The following is a 21139-nucleotide window of genomic DNA, read 5'->3' on the forward strand; positions in this document are numbered from 1 at the left end:
TGTGTGAATCATTAGTAAGGACGACCATTATTAAGTGTACAGCTCTCATTCACGTGAATTACACCGCTACGCTGTGCTGGTAGACATTGAAGGGGGCGTAGTACTCACACAAGCCCTTCAAACAGATGAACCGCAGAGGTGCCGGGAGTCAGACCCCCCCCCCCCCCCCCCTCCCGCTAATCTGATATTGATGACCTAGGAGAGGTCATTACTACTAGGGATGTCCCAATACCATTTTTTTTAAGACTGAGTACGAGTACCAATACTTTTATTTAAGTACTCACCGATACCAATTACCGATACTAATTTTAACAATAAAATACACACACATGTATTTTCTGACCACTGACCAACCAAAGGCCCAAAAAACGTTGATAGATCTTCACGCTGATGATTTTGGCGTTCATTCAGCATCAGAAATACTCTCCAAAAACGCATGCAGAACTTCCTAATTTCTTTCAATGGGGAATCTGCATGCTAATCCATACGGCGTAGTTTTCTTCCAAATGCAGTTTTAAAACCCATACACTGTGGAATAAAGAAGTGTCCATTCTTGACACGGATTTTGCACAGAATCTGTGTTAAAAAATATGTCTTCATCCTGTTTCATTATTTTTTTTTTCCCTCACCTAAAATACTCCTTGTGAGCCTAGCATTGAAGGGGCTTTCAGTACATGACTATGTATCACCTGGCCACGGGGTCCCTAATCTGCATCAACAACCTGACCGTAGTAAAAGTATATATAAAGTGGGAAAGCATGCACTGCTGCCTCCCTATGGAAGTCGGAGAACCGGCTGGGAGTCCTGTACTTTCAGTCAATAAGGGACACCTTTCATTGCTGCAAAGTTCTTGAGGATTCTCTCTCTCTTGCCCAATTCACATCCAAAGTTGCATTTAAATGTCTACCATTCTCTACGTCAGATACACATAACATTATTAAAGGGGTATTCCAGTAGGTACAAGTTATCCCCTATCCACAAGACCGCTGGGACCCCCACCGATCACAAGAACAGGGCCCCGTGCTGCTCCCTGCAGGGGGTATGGGACCTCTGTTCTCATGATCTGATAACTTGTACCTACTCGAATATCCCTTTAAGCAGCTGGCATCATCACAAAGGTGCCATAAAGACAGGATTCCTTGCAGGCCTGCCAGCATGTGCGTACATCCTGTGAAGACGTCTAGGACTTGCTGCACTGTGGTTAGGGCTTTATGTCCCCGTCCTGAGGCTGTAAGCACAAGCAGTTTTTTTTGCATTATTCCCTCCTCTATCATCTGTGTACCGATTAAATGACTTTCTGTATTTTCCGGGGAAACGGCTGCACCATGGCTCTCTTCATGGTGATGACAGACTGCAGCTTGTGAGTCACTGTGTGCTAGAGGATGGGAGGGGGAGCTGTCCTACGCTTACATCATTTTGCAGGCAAGTGAAAGAACTGCTCTTCCTAGCGAGGTAGCCGAAGAATCACAGGTAACCCAAGCACAGCAGCGGTGGTCACTGCATGTATAGCAATTCCCTAATAGTCATGGGACTATTCTGATGATAACCACATGCAAATCCGCCATCCTGGTGAGGGTGGGTTCACATCACGTTTTATGCCTCCGTTTGACATAATAGTTAGGGGGGGGGGGGGGGGGGGGGAGGTACAAAAATGCAGCACAGTTCAGTAAAAAAAAAAAAAACTATACCTGTTTTTTTTTTTTTTACAATGGAACTACAATGTGGTGAATGGATGCCAATATATTAACCATATATTAGGAAATTTCTATTTATTCAGTGTGTTAAATAAAGTGACCTCAAACTGCAGCTTCCATTTTATAGAACCAATTATTTTATCAAACTTCTAATATATCACAGTGACCCATCAAGTTCCGATTAGTGGAGGACCAGGGCTAAGACCCCCACCTATCTCAAGGGGGCAGCTCAGATGGGCACCTTCTTTCTTGTGGGCGCTCCTAGTGGGCAGTGAATTCTCTGGGCACAGCACTAAGCTCACAACTTATAGCCCCTCGTTTTAGTAATAGGAGGGGAAGGGGTCTCTGCACCAGGACTGACGCTAACAGATCAGAACTTCGGTGCCTTTTATTATTTGCAGTGGTTACAGGAAAAGACTCTCCCATCAGCTTCGCTTAAATGGCAAAAAAGTGGCCACAAAATGAGAAGTGTTAGTTTTCTTCTGTGTAACGGTTTAGATTTCTTCATAGTATCACTGTATTCTGCAAGATGTCTACTGCACATCTCTGTCTGGAAATTCGCTTGTATTGCTGACTAGTAATCTAATTTATCTCTTGTAATTCCACCAGAATACCATATCAGTGATATGCTCATGAAGAGACCGACATGGCCATATTAAAGGGAAGTCATCACACTGAAAATGCAGTGCAATCTGCAGGCAGCATGTTAGAGAGCAGGAGGAGCTGAGCAGATTGATAGATTCAGTATAACTTGTATTTTATTCATTTATATTCCTGCACATTCTACACTTAGGAGTCCAGTGGGTGGTCCTATCAGTGACTCTCAGCTATCTGTATACATAGAGAGAATACTGTCAATCACTGTCTAGGACCGCCCACTGGACTCCTATCAGTGACTCACAGCTATCTGTATACATAGAGAGAACACTGTCAATCACTTACTAGGACCACCCACTGGACTCCTAAGCAGAAAAAAAGCAGAGGTCTAAATGATTAAATACACTACTATCTATCAATCAATCTACCTAGATCCTCCTGGTCTATAGCATGCTGCCTGCAGATAGGACCGCATGTATAATGTCATCGGTTCCCTTTCACTGTCTGTGTGTTATCTTAATGCCAAAAAGTTGTCAGAAGAATGAATGTACGGAGCTTACAGACTTAAAGGGATTCTGTCACCTCGCTTTAGCCTATAGAGCTGTGGACATTCACGGCTAGATCGCCGCTAGCATGTCCGCAATGTACCTGTCCCATAGTGCTGTGTCCTTTTATTGTGTTTAAAAAATGATTTTAGAGATATGTAAAATGACCCTGGTAAGGAGCCCAAGGGGCTGTACTAACCTTCTTGGAGCCCAGCCACGCCCTCCCCTGTGAAGGAGCCCAGCACCGCCTGCGTTCTCCGAATCTCCTCCTTGCTCACAGTTAGATTGCCGTGAGCTCGTGCATGTGCAGTTCCTTCCCTGAGGCTGATGCCAGCACAGGGAAGGAACACTATACCGGCACTGCGCATGCGCGAGCATCGCGAGATTACGGCAATCTAACTGTGAAGAAAGGAGGAGATTCGGAGAACGCAGGCGGTGCTGGGCTCCTTCACAGGGGACGTGGCTGGGCTCCAAGAAGGTTAGTACAGCCCCTTGGGCTCCTTACCAGGGTCATTTTACATATCTCTAAAATCATTTTTTAAACACAATAAAAGGACACAGCCCTATAGGACAGGTATATTGCGGACATGCTAGCGGCGATCTAGCCGTGCATGTCCGCAGCTCTATAACCGAAAACGAGGTGACAGAATCCCTTTAAGGCTGAAGTGTGAAGGCTGAAGTGTAAAGAATGCAAATATATTCTAATGAGCTAGCAAAAAGTTATTTCCTGCTCGCCTCGGATTTGGTTGTATTTTTGACACAAAATACAGACGTCACATGCTGTGTACATGGCCACAGATTCTGCTTTCAACAGTATTTCAGTTAGAAATCTACCAAGAAAGTTTGAGTCGAGTATTTTCATGCTAATTGACATTGTTATTTTCATCCATACCCTCCTAAAATTCTGGGAACAAACCTAAATAGACTGAGAATTATTTGCTGATTAATTTCATAATACAGTGGTCCCTCAAGTTACAATATTACCGTAATTGGTTCCAGGACGACCATTGTAACTCGAGTAATTGGTTCCAAAGCCCCAAAGTGTTATGCAAGATAAGAGAAAATGAAGATTTAAGAAAAATAAGCTGATAACTAAGGCAGATAAAACAAGTCCTTACATATAAGGGCTCATGTACACGAACGTATATTTTCTTTCCGCTTCCGTTCAGTTTTTTTTGCAGACCGTATGCGGAACCATTCACTTCAATGGGTCCGCAAAAACAACAGAAGGTGCTCCGTGTGCATTCTGTTTCCGTTCCACAAAAAAGTAGTGCATGTCCTACTATTGTTTGCAAATCACGGTCCGAGGCCCCATTTAAGTAAATGGGTCCGCAAAAAATACGGAACGCACACGGAACACATCCGTATTTTGCGGGTCCATACTGTAGAAATGCTATGCCCAGCCCATATTGCTCATGTGTTTGGTGATTAATAAGTTGCTGTTTCCACTTCAGATCCGCAAAAATGGATCTCATACGGATATGTATTGTGGAATAACGGAACGGAAGAGGGCTTAAAGGGACACTGACAGGGCCAATAAGCATATTGAGGTATATATATGGCAGTACAGGTCATACAATACATGGGTATTACAATCATATAAGTATCCCCCCTGTCCACATTATACATACAGTAAACTTTAAGTTTTATAACCTGCTCCAACGGTCTTCAATCTGCCCAAGGGGCGGCGTTTCACCTCTCTTGCGCCCAGCCAGCCTCCCCCAACTGCCGCTTTGAAGCGCCGCCCAGCTCATGAAAATTCAGTTTGCTAGGCGGCTTCTGCGGTCCCCGCTCTGAAGCGCTGCGCTTAACAATGCCCGGCGCATGCGCCGGATCTTGTGAAGTCCGGTACAGTAAGCGCCGCCCAGCTCATCAATATTCACTTCGCTGGGCGGCGCTTACTGTCCCCGACTTCACAAGATCCGGCGCATGCGCAGGGCACTGTTCAGTGCAGCGCTTCAGAGCGGGGACCGCAGAAGCCGCCCAGCAAACTGAATTTTCATGAGCTGGGCGGCGCTTCAAAGCGGCAGTTGGGGGAGGCTGGCTGGGCGCAAGAGAGGTGAAACGCCGCCCCTTGGGCAGATTGAAGACCATTGGAGCAGGTTATAAAACTTAAAGTTTACTGTATGTATAATGTGGACAGGGGGGATACTTATATGATTGTAATACCCATTATAAGACCTGTACTGCCATATATATACCTCAATATGCTTATTGGCCCTGTCAGTGTCCCTTTAAATCAGAGAAAAAATAACTCAGATACGGAACAACGGATCCATGAAAAACAGACCGCAAAACAACAACGTTCATGTGCATGAGCCCTAACGGTGAGGAATAGCTGCTAACTAGCAACTAATCCAGCTAGTTTACCAGAGAAGTGGCCTTGATTGGTTGGATCTGTGTCTGAGACCTTGTATGTTGAGTCTGGTTTCAACTTATGATGGGTCAGAAAAGACCACCGTATGATGAAGATATTGTATCCTGAGGGATCACTTGTATATCTTTAATATGGTTGAAGCTCCATTCTTTTTTATGATACTGAGCTCTAAATCCCTTTTAAAGGCAAGAGTAAAAGGGGATGTCCAAGTTACACAAAAACTAAACCAGGTGTAGAAAATAATGAATGAGATGGGCCTACTAGCCCGTCCCCTTCCCCACCCATGATACACCACTTTTTTTTTCTTTTTTTTTTTTGTTTAGACCTGGCGTAAACAGGGAAGAAGTCGCAGATTCTGCTGCAACAAAATGTGCGCCTGATATACGCCATAAAAGTGGAGTATAACTGGTCATAAATGACCCCCTTTGCTTTCCTGGCTGCAGCGGTGACCTGTGTGCACGGAATGTCACCGCTGCAGCCAGTAAGACAAATCTTCAGCCACGAGAGGACGGGAGCTCAGCGCTTGAAAAATCAGGAGGGTAAACGGGTAAGTATCCATTCATTTGTTATTTTAGCCCATATCCAAGTTTTTATCACTTGGACAACTACTTTAAACGATACAACTGTGTCTGCCCAGGGACACCACTAGAGGGAGCTCTCTGCATACTGTTTACACATTAAAGGGGTTGTGCAACAACGGGGGGAGGGTTGTTTTGGCAAACCCCGACCCTTGGCCGCACCTGTAAAGGGAAGCTTACTTACCTGCTTTCCCTGTGCCTGCTCCCCACTCCTTTTACTCCAGCCTGCAATGCGTCACTGAAAACATGCGGTTTGACACCGCCTGCAGCCAATCCGGTGGTGACCAGATCCCCTTGCGTCATGTGACTATTGTTCATGATGTAAGGAGGGCTGGTCACCTGGTCAGACTGCATGTTTTCGGTGAGAGAGCCAAGTGGAATCACAGACTGGGAGGAGAAGGGGCGAGGAGCCAGCGCAGGGAAGCAGGCAAGTAGTACTCCCTTTACAGGTCCTACCAAGTGAGTGAGTGTGTATGTGTTTGGGGGGGGGGGCAGGGGGGGCAGGGGGGGGGCAGCTCAGGGTACCCCCTCCTTTCTTGCTCAAACCCTTTAAACGCAATAATAAACACAATATACACTAAACTCCCCCTAGTGGCAGCTTCAGACAGCCAGACTCTGGTTGGGCGCTCTGTAAAAGAAAACTGGGGCTCTGACCGCTATAACAATATATTAAGATATTATTCGCAAATAATTATGGACCTAAAAACGAGAAGAAAATATAAACTGGATAATATAAATTCTTGTAAATTATGGTGAAGTGAAACTGTAAGGGCTCATTTACACTTACACTCATTAACTTTTTTGTCTGTGGATTAATTGCGCAATCGGCAGCAGAAACCCTGAGGTGGATCTGCTTGTGGCTTCAGCCCCACTTAGCGAGCAGAAACTGCATAAAACAAGGCCATGTCTGGGTGCCGTCTGAAAGACTGCACGTAAATCTACTGCAGCGAGAACGTATTTAGGATCTGCATCCGATCCACATTTCTTGTGGATTGCACATAGACCCATTAATTTCTATGGGTCAGAAAAAAAAAAAACGCATCCGTATGTCCATCCCGCAAATTATAGAACATGTCCTATTGTCGTCTGTTTTGTGGATGAGAACTGCCATTTCTATTTAATGCACTGAGAAAAGAGATTGCACATGGAAGGTATCCACGGACCGCAAAACAGACGTGTGCATGTAGCCTAAATCCCCATACATAAAAAACTGCTTGAAAAATGTCATTAATACTAAAACTATATTAAAAAAAAAAAAAAAAAAAAGCGATACAAGCGCGAGTGCAGGATAACTGACGATGGTGAAGCTAAATTACCTGGAAAAGATAAAACGAAATACATTGTCCTTGAAATGGGACCACTTTTGTGAAAGACAATTTATCTTCCTGTTCAGTAGGCAGCAAAAATTGCAAGCGACGGTTCTCAGCCGCCTCTACAGAATACGTCTTCACTGGGGGATACATGTAGAATAGAGATTTCAGACAAAACAGGGAGGAAGGTGATGCAGAAATCCATCCAGGAGCTTCAGGAAAAGAATTCAGATAATGAGCCACGTAATAAGAGGAAGGGAACGTGCGGCGTCATACTCTGCATGGTCAGTCTGCTGGGAGAGAGATATTAAAGGGGCCCTCCGGGACTGTAATACCAATGAATTATGCTTGGGATAAGAGCATGGAGACAGAGAGTGCTGCTAACGAGTTTCCAAAATGTCCGCAATCCAGTAAGGTTCTGTTCACATTTGTGCGGCGTCTCATCCACTGCATGACGAACACCGCCGGACCTATAAAGAGATCTGTCCAAGAGTTTGACGGACAAATTGCAGGACTTGCAGCTCTGGCATAAATAGCTGAATCCGAGATAATGGCCCCCACACAGAAGTGCGCATAAGCCTTAGTTCAATCCATGCTAAGGTAACAAGCAGTGGCTCTTGCTCCAGAGGACTTGGGTCATCGCGGTGCAGACCCACTGACTTCAATGGGTTTGTGATCTGCAAGATGCGAACGAAAGATAGGACATATCCTATCTTTTGCGGTGCATAGGTACGGAACCGGAAGCCCTTCAGTGTGTGGCAGAATGCAACATGGGTGCGGAGGCCACACGGTTGTGTGAATGGGGCCATTCATTCTGCTGAAGGGGACAAATCAGCTGTCTGAGCGGGGTCCTGAGAGCTAGACCTCCAGCAGATTGCTGCAGCAGCTCTCCTATTTAGGCCTCAGTGTTTTAGTCAGTGAATTCCATCAGTGATTGTGAGCCAAAACCAGGATTTGGCGCCTCCACAAACATAGGGCTCATATACACGAATGTATTTTATCCGTGTCCATTCCGTTTTTTCTGCGGACCGAAACCATTTCAATGGATCCGCAAAAAAAACTGAAGGTCCTCCGTGTGCATTCCATTTCCGTATTTCCATTCCGCTAAAAAATAGAACATGTCCTATTATTGTCTGCTTTACGGACAAGGATAGGACTGTTCTATTAGGGGCCAGCTGTTCCGTTCCGCAAAATACATATGGTCGTGTAAGATCTGCACCTGTTCTGTGTTTAAAGCCGCACCTGGTTTTGGTTTACAATGGAAAACACTGACCGAGCACTGATGGTGCTTTCAGTCAGGAGGTAACCCCTTTGAGAAGTTTGAACGTCTCCATACATTACAATGGAAAAAAAAACCCTGTTTTACTAACGTCCTTTTTAAAGCAATTTTCCCACAACAAAATATCAGTGATCCATCTACAGAACAGAAGCAAAGAAGAACTTGCAGCACTCCAGAAGATTTCAAACAATTGTGGTCTATTCACCCATGTAAAGCCAGTGAGGTCTCAGTCCTATCACAGGACCTTTGCCAAGCCTTAGAAGCTTGAGAAAGGTCGTATGATCAGACTGAAATGTCACCGTGGATCTTGACCCTGGTTGCTGGCACCCTGCCTCAATTTCCAAAGTGCTGCCTTTTTTCATTAGATATCTACAGAAGAGGGGACCCCATTTCCAGCCGCACCCATATGGGAGTTACATAGACAGCCAAGCGGGCCACCATTACATTCAGACTGCAGCCTCAATTGACCTCTCATGTAGAATGCATTCAGAAAGTCTTCAGACCCTTTCACTTTTTTTTTTTCCATATTTTATGTTGCAACCTTATGCTAAAATTAAAAAAACAAAAAAATATATATGTTTTCCCTATCAATCTGCACTCAATAGACCACAATGAGAAATGTTTGCAAATATAAAAAGGAAAAAACTAATATTTGGCATGGACATAAGTATTCAGGCCCTTTGCTATGACACTTGAAATCTAGCCCTGAGGACCCCCCATTCCTCTTGATTATCTCTGAAACGTTTCTACACCTTGACTGGAGCCCACCTGTGGTAAATTCACTTGACTGGACACGAGAATGCATATAAGAGCAAAAACCCAAGCCATGAGGAAAACTGCCTGTAGAGCTCAGAGACAGGTTTGCGTGGAGGCACTGAAAGTTCCCATGAGGACAGAGTCCTCCATAATTCTTAACTAGAAGATGTTCAGAACAACCTCGAGCTGGCTGCTGCACCAAACTAAGCAATCGGGGGAGAAGGGCCTTGGTAAGAGAGGTGACTAAGAACCTAATGGTCACTCTGGGTAAGCTACAAAGATGATGTGTGCAGATTGGAGAAACTTCCAGAAGGTCAACCATAACTGCAGCACTCCAGTAATATGGGCTTTATGGCATAATGACCAGAAAGAAGCCTCTCCTCACAGTAAACCACGCAGGAAAGCAGCCTGGAGTTTGCAACAAAAAAGAAAAGCACCTAAAGGAGTCTCAGACTGTGAGAAACAATATTCTCTGGTCTGATGAAACCAAGATTGAACTTTTCTAAGTGTTATGTCTGGAGGAAACCAGGCACCCCAATACTATCCCTACAGTAAAGCATGGTGGTGGCAGCATCATGCTGGGAGGGCGGGTAGACTGGTCAGGGTGCAGGGAAAGCTGAATGGAGCAAAGTACAAAGATATTCTTAATGAAAACCTGATCCAGAGTGCTCTGGACCTCAAACTGGGCCGAAGGTTCTCCTTCCAACAAGACAATGACCCTAAGCACACAGCCAAGAGAACTCTGAATGTCCTTGAGTGGTCCAGCAAGAGCCATCTCCGGAGAGACCTGAAAATGGCTGTCCACCGACTGTCCCCATCCAATTTGACAGAACTTGAGAAGATCTGCAGAGAAGAATGGCAGAAAATCCCCAAATCCAGAAGTGCAAAGCATATGATGGCAAATAACTTGATTTTATTTTTTATTTAGCACAAGGCCGCAACGTAACAAAATGTGAAACAGTCAGAAGACTTTCTGAATGCATTGTAGGTTTCCTCATGTCATATCTAATGATCTGATCTCATTCTGATAATCTGCCTGCTAATATATTCCTGGAAGAAAACTGATGTCATTTTCCTAAACTGGTAAATGACTGTGCTTATCGTTACATGAAGTCAAATATGGCTATGCTCGCTGCAGGGTATCTCACCTAGGTATCCCTGCAATGTGTAGAGGAAGTCTGCTGACTTTTATCTGTCAACCTCCCAGGACCAAACTCCTGGGAGGGCAATTGTAACATTTGCTGGGAAAGGGGCCTTATGATTTACATCCGATCATAATGAAATTGTATTGAAGCCTGTATTACACCTGCTGTTTTTCAGCAGATGATCGCTAATTAGCGTTTGTATGAATGCTCGTTAGCGATCATCTTGCAATGTAATACTGCTGCTGATTGCCTGAGGAACGAGCATCGGGCAATCCAAATATTTTGACATGTTAAAAAATTATCATTTGCAGGCGGCAGATCTTGGTGTCTAATAATCATCTGACGGCGGCAAACCACTATACAGTATGGGGACGAGCGATGGCACAGCGATCGCTCCTCCCTATGCTGCGGAGGAGATAACTGCACGTAACAGCAGCGTTCACCTCCGCTAGCGAGCAGATGATTGCCGTGAAGAAACGCTTCCCTCCCAACAATCGTCTGCCACATAATACAATCCAATACAGCCTTAGATTAAGACCTCATGCACACGACCGTTGTTTTGGTCCGCATCCGAGCCGCAGTATTTGCAGCTTGGATGCAGACCCATTCACTTTAATGGGGCCACAAAAGATGCGGACAGCACTCCGTGTGCGGTCCACATGCGTTGCTCTGTGGTCCGCAAAAAAATATATAACCTGTCCTATTCTTGTCTGTTTTGCGGACAAGAATAGGCAATTATATTAATGGCTGTCCGCACCGTTCTGCAAATTGCGGAACGCACACAGATGCCATCCGTGTTTTGCGGATCTGCAAAACACGCCACGGTCGTGTGCATGAGGTCTAAAGGGAAGGTAGTAATATTCTGCAATCTCCAATACAGCAAGCTGCCTCCCAGCCACAAAAAAAATGCAGTCTACGCCCCTCTACCTCTTTTGCCTGTAACATGAAACACCAGGATTTAAACGCCCGGACGCATTTCCTGCAGGTTCACTATCCCAGCATCACGGGGATCTGTCCGAGTCTGATCGTTCTGCTATAAGTGTGCATGTTATTTTGTTGGAAATGACTATTTCCACCATAATGTCCCTTTCCCATCAGAAACACAGCAGCATGCGAGGCATAAAAATGTCCTTACAGGAACACAAATCACATAGGCTTCTATAAGGATCGGTAGAGCATCATTCACATAATGAGCCGCAGAAAAGAAAAACGAAGGGAAAAAGAAAAGGGCACGTTCGCTTTTACCTCTTTTGCCAGCTTATGCCCTTGCTCAACAGTAATGGGCTTTTCCTTCACATCGTTTAGCTTTGCTAGAGTCTTGGGATCATCTCTTAGGTCGATCTGCAAATCAGAAAAATGATGAAAAAAATTAAATAAAAAAAAAAATAACTTTTTTTATATTCTAAAATGTGCAAAATCCAATAGAAAATGTGAAGCGGAGGAATATCACAGAACATCCTATGCCCTCGTGCCCCCTGGAGTGAAGGCTTTTTTTTTAATAACACGTTTAATGAGAAGCAGGAAATGGGCGCAGCCAGGCACAATGACCTGACCCAGTATTTTTACTGACATAAAAAACCGCTCCGCATGTATTTAAAGAGCTAGAGGCCCCAAGGATGGCAGCCACCGAGGCAGGGTTACCTGAAGATAATCATATATTGCGTCTACAATTCGACTTGCTGTAAAACAATTTGGTAACCCTGCTCATCCTGAACAACCTGGTTAATAAACAGAATGCTAGAACTACAGTCATCACTGACACACTACATAGCAGGAAGACAGGAGGGAGCTATGATTTGTACCACATAACCATGCAGATTGATATAGCTTTGTAAACCTGGATGGCAAAACGGTATAGGCGCTGTACTGGTGGTCTTTAGGGGCTGTCATATGGTAACAGCTGAATAGGATATTACAAGAGGTGACGCAAGAGGACCACCCCGGACTTTCACTTACTGGTGCTGGATTACATGTCTTGCCTGGAGCCAATGTTTGGCTGCAGTGGTGCACATAACCCCATCCGTCTGGCAGTTTACAGGACAGGTAACAGATGAGTATGTTTTTTCACCAGGTATAGCAGGCTAGGCTTTACATTTAAAAGAGTGTCCAAGCTGGAAAGCTCTTTAAAAGGGGTTGTCCCATAATAATATTCTATACTTTTCAAACCAGCACCTGGATCTGATTACTTTTGCAATTGCATGTAATGAAAAATTTAGCATAGCCACTGAGCTATTCAATAAAATATATTTCTATAGCGCCACCTGCTGTTTGTTCTTTTCCTTATTTCTCTGTCCACCTCTCTGAGGTGGTCGCACGTGCTCACTTTCAGTTTAAATCTTTAAGGCTGAGTTCACACGAGCGTGACAGATTTGGTCCGGATGCGTTCAGGGTGCGTTCAGTTAAACTCGCACCATTTTGCAAGCAAGTTCAGTCAGTTTTGGCTGCAATTGCGTTTAGTTGTTCAGTTTTTTCCGCGCGGATGCAATGCGTTTTGATGCATTTTTCACGCGCGTGATAAAAAACTGAATGTTTACAAACAACATCTCCTAGCAACCATCAGTGAAAAACGCATTGCATCCGCACTTGCTTGCAGATGCAATGCGTTATTAACGCAGCCCCATTCACTTCTATGGAGCCAGGGCTGCGTGAAAAACGCAGAATATAGAACATGCTGCGATTTTAAAGCATTGCAGAAGTGATGCATGAAAAAAAATGCTCATGTGCACAGCCCCATTGAAATGAATGGGTCAGGATTCAGTGCAGGTGCAATGCGTTCACCTACTGCATTGCACCCGCGCGGAAATCTCGCCCGTGTGAACTCAGCCTAACAGTCACTAGCCATATCTTCTGCTAGAACTGTGAAAGTTACAGGGAGAAAGCTGCAGCAGAAAGGAGACGCCCCCTGAGCTGTCAGCTTGATATGAATCTAGCAGAGCACTCAATGCGGAGATCTCTGGATCCACGTGAAGTACAGGGCTGGTTCTAGCTTTGTTGAAAATGAATGTCATATACTATGATGTCCAATTTTATTTTATTTTTTACATCAATCGTGGAATATCCCCTTTAAGAGGGATACAGGCTGACACCAATGGGCTCTGAATCTGTAAAATGTCACCAAAACCTACCTGGGTGCCCACCAGTAAAAATGGCACATTTGGCGCATATTCCTTCAGTTCGGGCACCCATTCCTCCTTCACATTCTGAAATGAGGCCGGATTTACCACGGAGAAACAGATGAGGAAAACATCGGTCATGGGATAAGACAATGGTCTCAAGCGATCGTAATCTTCCTGGAAGAAGGAGGAGAAGGAATGATTAATGCTCAGAGCAGAACCAAGAGAAGTCAGCCAGGCCCCGGAGAGTATATCATCCTGCTAATAATACTGGGCACATTACTGAGATGTGTGCATGTACCCGAGCAAAGGGGGCATGCACTTACCACTGCCCGTGCAGGACACCGTATACTGGGAGGTGATTGGCCTCTTGTCCAAACCTGTGAAGGGAAACGAGCTGCTCCGCTGTGTTCCTCACTGTAAATATCCGGTTTGATGCCGCCTGCAGCCAATCTATATAGCGCCACCTGCTGTTTGTACTTTTCCTTATTGCTGCGTCCACCTCACTGAGGTGGTCACACGTGCTCAGTTTAAATCTTTAACTTTCACCAGCCATAAGTCCAGAACAATTGGATTAATGAATGGGGAGATCTCTGTATCCATGAGAGGTACAGGGCCAGTTCTAGTTTTGTTAGAGATGGTCATATATGATGTCTGGCATAATACCTTTAAAAGGGTGTTTTTATACTGACCACCTATCCAGAGGATAGGTCATCAGTATCTGATCAATGAGGGTCCAACACCCAGGACCCCCGCCGATCAGCTGTTTGAGAAGGCACCAGTACTCGCAGTAGCGCCGCTACCTTCTCTCAGCTTTTCCTAGACCATGTGACATCACGTTCATCAGTCACACGGTCTAGGCGCATCTCAGCCCAATAGAAGTGAACGGGGCTGAGCGAGATACCAAGCACAACCGCTATACAATGTACGGCGCTGTGCTTGGTGAGCAGGCGAGGTGAGAGAAGGCCATGGAGCTCACAGGAGCGCCGGTGCCTTCTCAAACAGCTGATCTGCGGGGGTCCCGGGTGTTGGACCCCCACCGATCAGATACTGATGACCTGTCCAGAGGAGAGGTAATAACGTTTTGGAAAACCTTGGAGTAACATCTGAAGTGATATTTTTAAAGATGTGCCAAATTTATCAAACGACGTGCATAAAGATTCCCTAATGATAAATTTGCCCCTTTGTGTTTCAATTCCTCATCATTTTTAAGATATGTTTGCTGTCAGTGAATGAGAACAATCTAGTTTACATTCACCCGTCCTTCTCTCAGCTGTTAGGCTACTTTTTAACTTGCGCCAGCACGGTCTGGCATGCTGTTTCGGTGGGAGAACAGACTGCCAGGCCCTGCTGCCACAAGTGTGAAAGTAGCCTTAGGTGGATGCAATTGTAACCAGTCTGGACAATGCTCTGTGAGCTGAGGGGCCTGCACTCCAGACTGATACGTTGTAACGACCCCCACAGTGCTGGCTCACAGAGCATTGTCTATACTGGATACAACTGTATCCACTTTTCAGCTGAGAGCAGGATGAGCTATGGAAAGGTTTGTGGTTTGTGTTTTCATTCACTGACTATGTCTTGAAAATGGTGGAAAACAGGAACAGAAAGCCCAAACATTGTAGACCCAGAATGGGGGTTCTTTACATAAGGTGCGGTTCCCTAAGGTGGGAAATATATATATTGATGGGTTATCCATTTCACCCTACGATCTCCGGGATTGGCATCGGTTCTCTGATTCTGGATGCACACATTGAACATCCATTCAAAGCGAACAAACCTAATATGCAGAAGCAGAAGCATGAATTACATCTGCATCCCATGGCAATAATCAAGCCTCAGCAATCTGACATCAGCTCACACAGAACAGCGAGGACGCATCTTAATGGCCATTTTTACGGTTTACTCTTGTAAAGAAAACCAGTCTGAACTTTAATGGGCGGTAAATAATCAAGGACAAAGCGACTGGAAAGCTGAATGCCATTTGTAGAGTGACAGTGACTGATGCCACGACTGGGATTACTGCCCGAGGCAGATGACTGAATACTCGTGTAGATGTAGGGTCCAGTTTTGTGCCACCCCCCCAACTATCCAGTCACAACATGCCTGTTTGTTTCTAGTGGTTTCTCATATATATATATATATATATATATATATATATTCTTCCATTAGATGGCAATTCTGCAAGTATAACCAGCACCTATCAGACATTTATGGTGTAAATGATTGATATGCCATAAAAACTCATTTAAGACACCCCCGGAGTCTGACTGTATGGCCTCCTACCACAAAAGGTTGTGCATCCCTGCTTTTAAAGGGACTTCCAGTTTATACGCAGGGAAGGAAAGGGTTAACAAGTGCTGCCTGCAATGCACTCCTTAATGAAGCACTCCCACAAAAATTATTCTCTGACTGTAGAAAGATAAATTATGTAAATTTTAGAGAAATTTGTGAGTTATAACCTCCCTTCTGATCCTCAGCTGTGTCATGTGACAGGACAGGAAGTCAGTTACTTCTCTATGAGACTGACACTGAGGTTCCCATAGGAAGAATAGAGAATCTGGCTTCCTGTCCACACATAAGATGCTGTGTTACTTGGAGAGTCAGAGCCATGGTCACATGACAGCTGAGAATCAGAAGGGAGGGGATTACCTTTACTACAGCTTGCATCATGTACTGTTCTAACAAGTCAGAGAATAAAAATAATTGTGGGAGTGCTTCTTAAATGAGCAAGTTGCTTCTTTAATGGTCAGAAGGGATGGGCTGCTGCCCACCCACAGAAAGGGAAGAGACCAGTGCTGCAGAAGTGCGAGTAAAGAAGCTGTCAGTCAGATTAAGGCAGTGTTTCCCAACCAGTGTGCCTCCAGCTGTTGCAAAACGACAACTCCCAGCATGCCTTGACAGCCTTTGGCTGGACGGGCATGCTGGGAGTTGTAGTTTTGCAACAGCTGGAGGCACACTGGTTGGGAAACACTGGATTAAGGGACGATTCACATGCTTCACAATTGCTGCAGATTTGCAGTCCATATTCCGATTAGAAAATTTGCAAAAATGTATTTTCCATGTGCTGTCTGTGTGCAGCTTATTGTGTGTGAATAAAGCCTAACAGGTTTACTGGGTCAAAATATACATTTTTTTTTTTTTGTTAGCCAGGGCTCAAAGGAAGAGCACTGGGGTCCTTAGACTTTCCACCATATCAGATGTTGAGGTCTCCACCAAACAGCTTCCCATATCTCAACTTCTGGTCCACATGTGTGTGACCTGGGCCATTATGGGGGCAGGTGGAGCACGATTTTGGGTTAACTGCAGCTACGCCAATACTTTTAGGTTTGGAGCCTGTGATTTTCCATGAAGCAGCATGCCTCTTTGGTTTGTCACATGCTCCGAATGCTATCCGCCCAAGGAAGTTGAGAACGATTATAAGACATCACAAGCTGGCAGCTCTTACTTTCTGATCCTTAAATCAAAGACCATCTGCTGTATGTGTGGTTTATAGAGAAATTCAAGTCTAGCCTGCCTCTCCGAGCGACACAATCCGCTACGGCCGAAAATAAATGCTGGGCGCAAGTCCAACGTTTAACCATGAAAGGCCAGCGGTAAGTGCTACAGACACATGTATGACCAGTATTGTGCAGGAGAATTCAGTCTGAGCCTGTAAGAGACCAGGAGCAGCAGAACGTACTGAACCATAATGCTGAGTAACCCGAACACAAGCGGAGGAGACAGGAACATACGTCAAGATCATCACGCATCAGAGGGACGAATCCAGCAGAAACCTACACAGCCAGCAAAATATCTGCAAACTACAGAGTATCACCAGACAAGCTCATCCACGTGTCCAAGGTCAGAGAGGACTTCAGAAAACCTGTGTATATGTGGTATACACAGAGCTACAACCATGGAAATTGTCACTTGTGGCGGTATAGTAGAGGGAAACCAAGTCACAGGTTCCCGCAGCTTAAAGGGGTTGTCTCACTTCAGCAAATGGCATTTATCATGTAGAGAAAGGTAATACAAGGCACTTCCTAATGTAATGCGATTGTCCATATTGCTTCCTTTGCTGGCTTCATTCATTTTTCCATCACATTATACACTGCTTGTTTTCTTACGACCACCTTGCAATCCAGCAGTGGTGGTCGTGCTTGCACACTACAGGAAAAAGAACCAGGCTATGTACGCTCCCACAGTCCTGGCCGCCAGAGAGGCCGGCGCTGTTTCCTATAATGTGCAAGTACGGCCACCGCTACTGGATTGCAGGGTGGTCATAACCCCTGGAAACGAGCAGTGTATAATGTGATGGAAAAATGAATCCAGCCGACAAAGGGTGCAATATGGACAATCACAATACATTAGTAAGTGTTTTGTGTTAGCATTTATCATGTAGACAAATTAGCTAAATTGAGACAACTCTTTTGAATCCGCCATAGAAAACGGCCCTTTATTGAAGCGTAATCCAAAACACCAATGATTTCAGCTGGAAAAGTTTTTTTTAGGCTTGGTTCACACATAGTCTTTTGGGACAGATCAGCAGATTTATTGCAAAGATTTCTGCAACTTCATACAGTAAAAAACACATTTACACATGAAATTACTAAAATTTCTGACCTTACAGGAATTGTTAAAGGGAGTCTTTCATGCAGATTCACCCTATTAACCTAATAACAGTGTTATGTCCACGGCATCCCCCCTATTAAAACTGTGCTTACCGTTAGTTCCTTGCTAGCATCGTTGTGCAGAAAAACACTTTTAATCCGTATGCAAATGAGGCTGTGAAGGTGCCCAGGGGCGGCGTTACAACGGCCGGTGCCCAGGCCCCTGGGTCATTTTCATACGAAGCCACTCCCCCTCCGCCGCGTCTGCCCGCCCTTAGTCTATGCTCTAACCTCCCTCCTCCCGTCCGTAATCCCGCGCATGCGCCGATGAACGAGCACAGTCGGGCCGAGGCATCGCAGTTTACCGTGCGTTATCGGCGCATGCGCGGGATTACGGACTCATTTGCATGCGGATTAAGAGTGTTTTTCTGCACAACGATGCTAGCAAGGAACTAACGGTAATCACAGTTTTAATAGGGGGGATGCCGTGGACATAACACTGTTATTAGGTTAATAGGGTGAATCTGCGTAAAGACTCCCTTTAAGGATTGCAAGGGTCCATTCACACATTCGCAAAATAGGTCCGCATCCGTTCCGCAATTTTGCGGAACAGGTGCAGACCCATTCATTTTCAATGGGATCGGAATGTGCTGTACGCACTTCCGGATCCACACTTCTGTTCCGCAATTGCGAACAAGAAAAGGCATTCTCTAGGAGAGTGCCAGCGATGTGCGGTCCGCAAAATGCGGAACGCACATTGCAAGTGTCCGTGTTTTGCAGATCTGAAATTTGCAGACCCTAATATTGATGTCTATGGCAGATCACTGGGGGTCCAACTCCCAGCACCCCCAAACGATCAGCCCATTCAGGTCAGGTCATCAACATTACATTCCCAGAAAACCCCTTTAACTTGGCCATACGCATAATATTGTGTGACTTTCTCCTGATGTTGGGAGGAAAGAACAGTCAGCCACGGGAGCATGTTGTGTCAGTGGAGAGTGGGGAAGAAGACACTGGCAGACACCTCTGACGGTTGCTTTTTTCCTACGAGAATACAGGATTGGGCAGGTTGAAAGTCAACATGCCCAATACTTTGTCCAGAGGTGACTGTCTTATCCCCCTCTGAACACTGAAAATACATGAACGCTTAGCCAGACCCACTGTGCATGGGCTACATGAGAAGAATAGCTGGGTAGTTGACAACAGTCCCAAACTTGCAGAGACTGTCTCTAAACTGCATAGACAATCCCAGCAAATTTGGGCTGTTCTGGGCTGAAAATGGGTAGGGTTTATTTAAAGGGCATCTGTCAGCAGTTTTGTACCTATGACACTGGCTGACCTGTTACATGTGCACTTGGCAGCTGAAGGCATCTGTGTTGGTCCTATGTTCATATGTACCTGCACTGATGAGACAAATTAAGTTTTAATATATGCAAATGAGCCTCTAGGAGCAACGAGGGCGTTGTCATTACACCTAGAGGCTCTTCATTCTCTGCAACTGCCGCTCCCTCTGTACTTTGATTGCCAGGGCCAGGCGTGATGACGTTTTCACTGCCTGGTCCTGTCAATTAAAGTGGAGAGGGTTCGGCAGAGAGAGCAGAGCCACTAGGTGTAACGGCCATGCCCTCATTGCTCCTAGAGGCTCATTTGCATATCTTAAAACATCATTTTTCTCCGCGATGTGGACACATATGAACATGGGACCAACACAGATGCCTTCAGCTGCCAAGTGCACATATAACAGGTCAGCCAGTGTCATAGGTACAAATCTGCTGACTGATGCCCTTTAAGCTTATATTAGTATTATTAGCACTTTTTATTAGGATTGTGAATAGGAAATCAAATGTGCAAAACTGTCTGTTCTCCGTGCTGCCTTCATACATAGATTTCTGGTGTAGATACAGCATTTGTGTACATACACAAGAAACCCGCAGAAGGTCCTTCTTCCCCTTACCACCTCTTCCGTTTCCTCTAATCATTATCAGATATACTCTCATATCAAGCACAGTGAGTAAAACGGCATTAAATGTCAAATCAAAGGGCGCCTTCACAAGTGGTGGATTTTTGTGGCAGAAAATTTATGCAACTGAAAATCAGTTCCTTTCATCGGAACGGGGCTTGCAGAAATCCGTGTGCTTGCCGCCAAGACAACCCCATTCCAATGAACGGAACCGATTTTCAGTTGCAGAGATAGGTGTGCAGTGGGCCAACACCTAGCTAAAGTTATGGCCAACTTAAAAGCCCTTTAACATGGTGCGATGATCAAGAATGAAAGTCTGGAAGAACTACCATTCGCCCTGATCCGTACCGCATCTTTTATGCAGTATTAAAAAAAATCTTTTAAGGGGTGAATGTCTTTTTATTTTCTTGCTTCTGTAAAAATGGATACTACAACATAAACATATTGTCGAGAAAAGAATGTATTATTATTATCCATATACACTCACCTAAAGAATTATTAGGAACACCATACTAATACGGTGTTGGACCCCCTTTTGCCTTCAGACCTGCCTTAATTCTACGTGGCATTGATTCAACAAGGTGCTGATAGCATTCTTTAGAAATGTTGGCCCACATTGATAGGATAGCATCTTGCAGTCGGAGATTTGAGGGATGCACATCCAGGGCACGAAGCTCCCGTTCCACCACATCCCAAAGATGCTCTATTGGGTTGAGATCTGGTGACTGTGGGGGCCATTTTAGTACAGTGAACTCATTGTCATGTTCAAGAAACCATTTTTCCAGTCTTCAACAGTCCAATTTTGGTGAGCTCGTGCAAATTGTAGCATCTTTTTCATATTTGTAGTGGAGATGAGTGGTACCCGGTGGGGTCTTCTGCTGTTGTAGCCCATCCGCCTCAAGGTTGTGCGTGTTGTGGCTTCACAAATGCTTTGCTGCATACCTCGGTTGTAACGAGTGGTTATTTCAGTCAACCCTGCTCTTCTATCAGCTTGAATCAGTCGGCCCATTCTCCTCGGACCTCTAGCATCAACAAGGCATTTTCGCCCACAGGACTGCCGCATACTGGATGTTTTTCCCTTTTCACACCATTCTTTGTAAACCCTAGAAATGGTTGTGCGTGAAAATCCCAGTAACTGAGCAGATTGTGAAATACTCAGACCGGCCCGTCTGGCACCCACAACCATGCCACGCTCA

At 45.1% G+C, this 21139-nt stretch overlaps 1 protein-coding gene across 1 annotated transcript in view; it reads right to left on the minus strand.

Annotated features, from left to right (window-relative positions):
• RHOQ (ras homolog family member Q) overlaps positions 1-21139 on the minus strand; it is a 45090-nt gene that overhangs the window by 244 nt on the left and 23707 nt on the right. The window contains exons 3-4 of the mRNA XM_044289750.1: positions 13407-13571; positions 11527-11622 (exon numbers count right to left, since the gene is read on the minus strand). Of these exons, the coding sequence (XP_044145685.1) occupies positions 11527-11622; positions 13407-13571 (261 nt within the window). The remainder of the gene's footprint in view (positions 1-11526; positions 11623-13406; positions 13572-21139) is intronic.

This window comes from Bufo gargarizans, chromosome 4 (assembly GCF_014858855.1).
Source record: "Bufo gargarizans isolate SCDJY-AF-19 chromosome 4, ASM1485885v1, whole genome shotgun sequence".
Taxonomy (NCBI): domain Eukaryota; kingdom Metazoa; phylum Chordata; class Amphibia; order Anura; family Bufonidae; genus Bufo; species Bufo gargarizans.